General features: G+C 38.2%; 1 protein-coding gene across 2 annotated transcripts in view; it reads right to left on the bottom strand.

The window, feature by feature from the left end:
• Positions 1-1,606: 1,606 nt before the first annotated feature.
• srfbp1 (serum response factor binding protein 1) overlaps positions 1,607-9,303 on the bottom strand; it is a 215,718-nt gene continuing 208,021 nt past the window's right edge. For both annotated transcript variants that reach the window (XM_060844698.1, XM_060844708.1), the window contains 3 exons: positions 4,158-4,881; positions 4,009-4,043; positions 1,607-2,806 (listed from right to left, as the gene is read on the bottom strand). In XM_060844698.1, the coding sequence (XP_060700681.1) occupies positions 2,622-2,806; positions 4,009-4,043; positions 4,158-4,881 (944 nt within the window). In that variant the 3' untranslated portion in view covers positions 1,607-2,621. The remainder of the gene's footprint in view (positions 2,807-4,008; positions 4,044-4,157; positions 4,882-9,303) is intronic.

Below are 9,303 nucleotides of genomic sequence, written 5' to 3'. Positions count from 1 at the left end.
ATCATATGGGATACTTTCCTTTGTCAGATGCGGCATAGATCACGAGCGGAAGCAAATTATATTGAAGCTGAACAAATCTTTGGTTCTGTTCTTGGCACTGCACGTTTGGAAGGACGCGATTGCTCTGGAAGGGGTGCAGAGGAAATTCACCAGGATGGAGCCTGGGATGGAGCAGTTTCCTGATGGAGAGTGGCTGGATAAACTCAGGTTGGTTTCTTTAGGGTAGAGAAGACGGAGATAGGACCTGATTGAGGTGCCGAGTATTATGAGGGGGCATGACCAGGGTGGAAGCAATCGTTTCCCTTAGTTGATGGGTCAATCACATGATTTTTAGATTTACAGGGGATCTGAGAAAAATATTTTTCACCTGGAAGGTGGTGGGAATCTGGAATACACTGCCTTAGAGAGGCTAAGCCCTTGAAAAGTCATACCATTCAAGACAATGGGCCAAGTGTTGTAAAGTGAGACCAGTACAGATTTAGAGTAGTTTTTGTCAGGGCCGAATTGATGGGAATGATGAGCTTCTGCTGTACTGTATAATTCCAATTGCCTTTTCTCTTACCTGCTGAAAATGGACACTGGCTTTTTGTAATTTATGGACAAGTTTGTATTTATTGACTGCTTCTTAGAGATTACTCAACATCTTGTAGGACTGCATTAAAATTGTACAGATGAGATTACTAGCTTTGACAACCTGGCAAATTAGTCCCCATGCCTTACCAGGTCTTCTGTCAGATGTTCTGTAGCTAACTAACATCTCGCTCATTCTGAAAAAGGGTCACTGGACTCAATATGTTAGCTCTGCTTTCTTTCCACAAATGCTGTCAGACCTGCTGAGATTGTCCAGCAATTTCTGTTTCCATTTCAGATTTTCAGCATCAGCGGTATCTTGGTTTGTCGCCACTTCCACCAGGATCTCCATGTGCAGTACCAGAGAACCATGGAGTTTGCAGTCTCCTTTCTTTCACTGTGAGTCAGTTTTCTTGCACGCTGGACAAGCTGCATCAACCACTTGTAGAATCTGCTGCTCAGCAATACTTCTTAAACGTGGTGGTCCAAACATAGCTTCCACTAAAATCTAGAAGAACAAGGGCAACACGTATGTGGGAACACTACCACCTCCAAGTTCCCAACCAAGCCACTTATCATCCTGCCTTGTAAATTTATCACTGCTCCTTCAGTATCACTGGAGCCAAATCCTGGACCTCCCTCCCTATCAGTGTTGTACACCAATTAGACTGTAGTAGTTCAATGCTGCACTTCATCACCCTCTTCTCAAGGGCAACTGGGATGGTCAATGAATGCTGACCTAGCATGAATAACTACAAAACAAAATTATAACCTGCATTTAAACAGTTCGGGTTAATTTTAAGTGGTGCTAACCTTATACAGGATTTGATACACTGCGAAGGCCATAGCAACACTCAACAGCACATTTCACGCTGGACTGTATTACGTGATATTTCTATGCCGTGTGCAATAGAAGCAACAGAAATTGGTTCATTGCACTTTGTGATGCCCTCATACACTTCCTGTGTGGAAACACTCAGAGGATCCTGTTATATAACCATGTCAACAAAAGCAACAGATCCATTGTACAGGGGAGTTACATTTTTTATTCAAAATTCCATAGTCAGAAACATCATAGGTCAGCAATATCTCAGAATTGTGATCCAAAACATCAAAAACAAAACACAAGTTTCTCTGGCCACGGCTGTAATGTGCACATAACACCAGAATCTTAGAAGCAAATATATTCTAAGTTACATTAATGTGATGTCATTCATTCAATAATCTATAAATGACTACTCAGCCCATCTTAGTTCATGGCATGACACGAGGAATTGAAAACTCTTTGGAACCGTCTTCAGCCTGAGGGTTAATCTGCATTTGGAAACAAGAAATTCTCGATAGAAAGCTTTTAGGACAGTACTCATGACTTGTGTTTTTGTCTGACAATCAACTATGAATCTTTCTCAGCAATCCATTCAAATGTTTATAACAAAATAATAATTTATTGGCACAATCTACTCAGACAGTCCCAAGTAACATGATCTAGCTTGCAGTTGTCTAGTGCCCTGCTGACATTAACCACTGAAAGCTTAACTAAAAAAGGTGCCTTTAGATTTTGAAGATTAAAAGATCTTTCAGTTGCAGGAACAATCTGTGAAAGGTAAAGCAGGAAATTAAGATGAGGTTCTGTTCTTACAAATATGACAATACAGTGACCACCATAAAGTTAAATAATTAACAAAATACTAATGAGAATATTTATTGAATTATCACTACTAGAAATAATCTTAGTTCTGTTCTGTTTCTATATTTGCAGATAGCAAATACTCCTCAACCAAACATTGTACATAAACAACATTTCCCACGTCCTGTACTTAATATTTAACAAATCTTGTAAATGTTTCAAAATGAATTTTAAATGTGTTGCCTTTCAGGAAGTGCACTTCACAAATTTAGAAGCAATGATAAATAAACTGCATTAAAATGAACTCTACAATTCTTCTTGGTATAAAAAACACAGGACAGATGCTTCATATCTATGTGATAAATGTCATTATGTGAAACCTTTCTGAATACAAAAATATGTAATAAATGTCTTTTTTAAAACACTAATCATCAAATTTGATCTTTTTCCCCTGGAATGCAATGATCTTGGACTGCTCTTTCTGCCTTCTGCTTGCTTCCCAAGAGGGATGAAGTGATTGCTGTGGCTTTGGAAAGACAACACTAGACCTCCCACTTGATCTCCCACGATAGGGCAGGATCTTATTTTGGGACTTTCTTTGTGTAACATCTGTGCAAGCAAAAAGCAACAAGAATTACAAAACTTTGCAATCAGAACACATTTACAATACAACACGACATATACCACAAAGGAGATTTTGGGTCAACATGCTATCCTACTCCCATACTGTTACATATTTTAAATGCACCAACAGTTATATTTTAGCAGCATTACATAAAATAGAATTCATTTCATTTTTCAGGGAAAGATGATACTCTACACATCTAAATAAAAAAAAATCAATTTTATAGCACTCAGAATACAAGAAATTCAAAATTTAATAGCAGTAATAGATAATGGAGAACATTTCAGAGATATCAAATTGAGTGGGACATTTTTAATATGAAAAATTTTGCCTGAAGATCTTTCTGGCCATACAAATGTCCTATTCTTCATAAAACCATCTCCCCCACTCGAGGGTAGTACAGTGAGTTCGCACATCATTTCTAAACTCTGGATTAGCAACTAGATCAAACAGAACGAGTTAGAACTGGCAAACAAAACAATTTTTGAAGGTTTTGCATGGACTGAGCTGGGAAATTTTAACCTTGGTTCTAGTGATCATGATTTCATAATTTGTCAGCAGGGCTCCAATCATTGAGATACTGAAAAAAAAACCTAGATCTGTGTAATTGGAATGTTTTATCATTAAAACACATGTTTGAAACAAAGCAGAGGATTCCTTATTCTGCCAACTGCCCTGCAACAATTAATAAATAAATGCAAACACATTTACTTTCTTAGTACTAATGGTGACATTTAAAAAATCATTTTTTAAAAACATGATACCTAACATTGAAAATGTTTGGCCTCATATGCCCTACATACTGTCTGGTCCTGATCACTGGAATATTTTGAAGGAACAAAACTACTCAGGCATCAATCATTGCAAGTGGATAGCATTAAGACTTTCACTCATTTACCCTCAAAGGAATGGAGGCTTTTCAGTTTCGATCTTTAGGAATCTTTGATTAATCACCTCTACTCAAAAATTTGAAAATATTGAACAGCATGACGTGATCTGATCTGTTAGAAGATGCAGAAAGATTGGGCTAATTGAATGAGCTTATTCTTTTGTAAACATTAGTAGGAATGCCCAGTTGATTGAAATCATTGTATATCTTGTGTCTAAGGAAATTAATAGACATTGAGATTATGACTAAAATCAAAATCATCACAGAAAAGCCAATTAAAAAAAAAAATAGACTGACCTGATCGCTTTTTCTTGACATTTCCTTGGAAGTTACTAAAAAAATATAGAAAGAGGTTTGAAATGCAGTTTGTCTTGCTTTGTTTTTTTTGTATTATAAGAAGTTAATTCAAAAGCAAATTTTAAACTTTAATTAAACCTGTCTGTTACCTCTTCTGTTTCGAAATCTTTGAATCAGACAAGCTGTTACAAAACAAAGAACCAAATGTTGTTTTTGGGCTGTTGTTGTTCTTTCCATCACAACCCATGGGATCATTCTTCCCTTTCTTCATGATATTTGGCATGATTTCTTCATCATCTTTCAGAGTGTTGGTTTCCAAAGTTGGATCAAGTTCTTGGTTCTTTTTACTTATCCTTTTCACCTTTCCAATGAAGAAATCATCATCCCCACTGTCATCACTAGATGTTTGATTGTAATACCTCTCCTCTGTGCTGTCGTCAAAATACTTCTCGTCTTCACTAGATACATCCGAATGACGGGATACACCAGGAACAGTGGATACATCCGGATCGCTGGCATTTACTTCAACAGCTTTGGTATTTTCGGACTTAGTTAAATCTTTTATTTTTTCCTGTGGCTTACTCTCTTCACTACGTTGATCAGTCAATGTTATTTCTGCAGCTGGAGTTTCGGAGGTTGTGTCATTATGCAGAGCTTTAGTGTCAGATGTTTTAACAGTCGCACTCGCTGGTTTGGAGGCTATGTTTTTGATTCTCTCACTGGCATTATCATCTTCATTTATCTTATTCATTTCATCGAGTTTACTTTCTTCTGGACTTGCCTGTTTCAAAGATTCAGTTTGTAAATGAGGCGTACCACACAATCTTTGTCTTTTTGTTTTTTGTCTCGCTTCTTTGAATGAAGTTACAGCAACTGGGGGAAAAAAAGTTAAAAACTTTCATTGAAACATTTACTTCATAACACCAGATTTAAAGTCATCTTATAGTCACATTTCCCTCCTCTACAAAATTAACAACAGAACCGTTAGTCTCCAACTTGGCTCTTTTGGAAGTGTTAGTTACAGGGAGAAATCCATTAGTAAGAAACTTAAAAGAATATTTGATTGCGTGAACTACAACTAGATAGAGGGTTGGTTGGTTAGTTCAGTTGGCTGGATGGCTGGTTTGCAATGCTGAGTGACACCAACTGCAGGGTTTTAACTTCCATACTGGAGGACCCACACATGAACTGTACCTCTCGCCTGAGCTGGGGTGACCCTCAAGTGAAACTCACCACCAGCCATCACTCTTTAATGAGAGAGCAGTCCTGGTCCTCTGGCCCTATGGTGACTTTCACCTTTTTACAACGGGTTAAATAGAACACTTCATGCTGTTCCCAAGTAACAGTTTCCATTCAGGTGTTGGGAAGAGGAGAAATGTATTTAAAATAGAACTGTCTTTAACTACCATAGAACGTCTTGCATTTTCATAACATTCATTTCTTTTAAAAAAAATCAGCCCTGAAACTAAATATTACAAAAAATGTTGCTTTAGAAATTATATTGCTTTGTAGAAGTTATCAATTGGTTTATGCAAATTGGAAAAAGGCGGTTAAAATGGAGATGGACAAGCAGCATCACTCTTGGTTGAGACCTTTGTCATTATAAACGTGATCATTGTATTGGATAATAAAGCACATATACATACATTTAAAATGATTAAACATGCACTTATCAATTTGAAACAAAAATCAGTAAAATAAAGATTCTTTCCTGGAATGTTTTCACAGATGAAATAATTTTCCCATTTATTGAAAAGGATGAACATCTTCATTTGCAAAACTTTGAAGATATTCCCAAAAATTCGCCATTTTTAATGTACCTTCTGAGAATTGATCAGTATACGAGCTATCAAGTAGTACTTATTAAGCAACGTATGCTAATGGATATTCAGTTGGGTTCCACCAGATCTATTCAGTTCCTGACCTCATTAAAGCCTTGTTCCAAATATGAACAAGAGGGGGAATGTTAGGGTAAGTGCTTTGAAATCAATGAAGCAGGTCAATCAAACTCAGCAAGTCTGGCAGTATCCGTGGAGAGAAAGCAGCGTTAGCTTTTTGGGTCAAGTGATCATTTTTCAGAATGGCTAAAATTCTCCAGCAATTTTTGTTGCTGTTTCAGATTTCCAGCATCTGCAGTTCTTTGTTTTATTGAACTGTTTGACCGAGTGTGGTATCAGGGAGCCCGAGCAAGACCAAAGACAATGTAATTCAGGATTAAAACTTTGTTGCTGGTTGAAGTCATACCTATTGAGGTGGTGGTATAGTGGTAATGTCACAGGATTAATAATCCAGAACAGTGAGTTAATGTGCTGGAATCATAGGCTCAAATTCCACCAAGGCAGATGATAAAATAAAATTAAATAGAATAAAAAATTTGCTCCTAATTTGTCATAAAAACACATTTGGCTCACTAATGTCCTTTAGCAAAGGAAATACACCATCCTTATATGGTCCGGCTTACATGTTGACTCTTAGCTACCCCAAGTAGCTACCTGATGAAGGAGCAGCGCTCTGAAAGACAGTCCTTCCAAATAACCTGTTAGACAATAACCTGGTATTGTGTGATTTTTAACTTTGTACACCCCAGTCCAACACCGGCATCTCAACATCATGACTACCCCAAGTAATTAGGGATGGGCAAAAATTATTGTCTTGAGATAGCGACATCTTTACTTCATGAACACATTTTTTAAAACCTGCAAGTCTATTACTAAGTACACTAAGGTTGAAATGCTTGGTGAAGCCTGTTTATTGTTTATCACTGAGTTTACATTGGTGCTGTTGTGGCACATTGGTAGTGTTGCTACTCTAGGTCAGAAGGCCTGGGTTCAAGCCACACCTGCGCCAGATGTATGTAATAACATCTCTGAGCAGGTTGATTAAAAAGACATATCTCCAATGTAAATTATTATCCCCTAGTGCTCAGTGGCTTACCTTCATACATGTATCCAAGCAGCTCATGAACACCTTTATTTTAAGAATTCATTTACAGGATGTGTGAACATCGCTGACTGGGCCACCATTTAATGGCCAACACTAATTGTCCAGTGGGTAGTTAAATGTCAATCACATTACTGTGGGTCTGGAGTCACATGTAGGCCAGATCAGGTAATGACAGCAGTTTCCTTAGGTTTTGAACATTTCCTGAAGGGCACACTGAGCCCGATGAGTTTTACCCAATAGTCAACAACAGTTTCATGGTTCATCTTAATCCCAGATCATTATTTGATTCAAACTCCACCATATGGTAGGATTCAAATCCAGGAGTCCAAAGCATTACTTGAGGTCTCTGGAATATTATTTCAGTGATAATATCATCAGGCCATCATTCACCTTACCATGGTCCAGCTGTTGCCTTGCTACCATCTATTAGCATTGGCAATATGAAACCAGTGGTTATTGATTGCTTCACATGTATAGGTTCCACTATCACCAGCAGACTATCACAAGTTGAAATTAATGCTCAAATCTGTTATGCTCAAACTGCACAAGAATGTGTGAAACAACAACAGTCTAAACAACAATATTAAACTGCAAGTCTACCAAGCCTGCATCCACAGCACACCCGCTACAGTGACCCCTGGACAACATATGCTAGGTAGGTGAAAAGGATGGACAGTTTCTACCTTTGCTGTCTTAGACATATCCTCAGCATTCCTTGGCAGGACTGGGTCACCTATTCAGAGGATATGCGATGTGATAACTTCATTAGCGTGAATTAAATGCGAAGCAAACAATATCTACACTTGACGACATTCACTGGATGGATGACTGCTGTACATCCAAAGACACTTTGGACAGTGAATTGGCCACTGCGTCGCAACTGACAGGAAAAAAATCTTCACTTTGCTAGAGGGACACCTGCAACTGAGAAAAGATGGCAACAGGCATTGGAAGATGGGATCAGAATGAAAAATCTCAACTGGTTCAGATGAGGGCCCAGAGAAAACAGAAACAAGTGAATAATGCACCTTCTCAGCCTACAGCAGAGACTACCTCGCAGCATTGAGCTCCAGGCAACACCAGGCAATGCACAACAGAGTTGAGCACTTGGTACAAATCACCATCTTATAAGGCAAAAGGTTGTGTCCGGAATTAGTAAGGCAAAAAGAAGCTCACGGAAAAGGCTTTCCAAGCTAATCCCTCCTCTTTCTGAAAAGAAAATTCATGATGAGTTCAGGATGATATTTACTTGCTGTGAAATTTTGACTGAAGTAGCATTCTCCTGAGCAAGCTGTGACTGTGAAGACTTCTAGAGATGACTATGTACAATTAGTGATGACCATAAATGACAGGACAGCAAAACAACAGACTGTATGCACAAAAAGCAAGGTTGCCCTCCATTTAAATGGCAGTGGAACAGGATAACTATGGCAATCAATGTCAGAAGTTAAATGCTGAGTGCCTGGATGTAATGCCGCAAGTTGACCTTATACAAACTGGTGACAGCATCCTGAAGCTGTCACGTTTCCCAACTGTATCAGTAATTCTGACTCTTCCTTATGCACCATAACCATTTATGTCACCTACCAGTTCTCAGGAGGGTAATCAACTAGCATTTATGGTTCCACTTTATATTCACATACTGAGCTTTGTTGTTAGGTAGATTACTCACATCTCAATTGCTCAATGAGACCAGCTGTAATATCTAGAGAAACTGTAACACACTCTGATAAATGTTGCTTGCTTGCAGGATAAAGTGGCACATCAACATGTTCCCACCTTTAGAGAGGAGGTATCACTTGCCACTGATGAGGACTTGACTCTGGGAGTAACAATCTTACCTCGGAGATAGAAACATTCTGGATTCAAATCCTATTTCGTCAATTGAGGATAAAAATATAGGCTGATAACCCAGGGTGTGCTGTATTGTTAGATATGCTATCTTTCAGATACATATCTTTCAGATGAATGCTAAATTAAGGCCCTATATGCTCTTTCAGTTGCATGTAAAATATCCCATTATGCTATTTTGAAGAGAAGAAGGGGTGAAACCTCCAATGTTCCACCAACATTACAGAAAGTAGGTTATCTAATTATTATTGCATTGCTGCTCTGAATGCTTGCTGGGTGTAGATGAGCTGCAATGTTTCCTACATTCCAACTTTGGCTATAAAGTGTTTGGAATATAAGGCACTATATAAATGCAGGTAATTCCTTTTTCTGGGAGGGCTGCTTTTGTACGAGACTGCACTGCTTATTACTTGGTTACGAAGAAGTTTCTCCCAGGAATTGAAGTTGACATCAAAGCTCTGAAATGAAGCTTTCAGTGCACCCTTGCACAGCTTCATTTGA

The sequence above is a fragment of the Hemiscyllium ocellatum genome, chromosome 2 (genome assembly GCF_020745735.1).
Source record: "Hemiscyllium ocellatum isolate sHemOce1 chromosome 2, sHemOce1.pat.X.cur, whole genome shotgun sequence".
NCBI lineage: Eukaryota > Metazoa > Chordata > Chondrichthyes > Orectolobiformes > Hemiscylliidae > Hemiscyllium > Hemiscyllium ocellatum.
The sequence above is the reverse complement of the archived record's forward strand: the minus strand, read 5'-3'. Positions and strand labels throughout refer to the sequence as shown.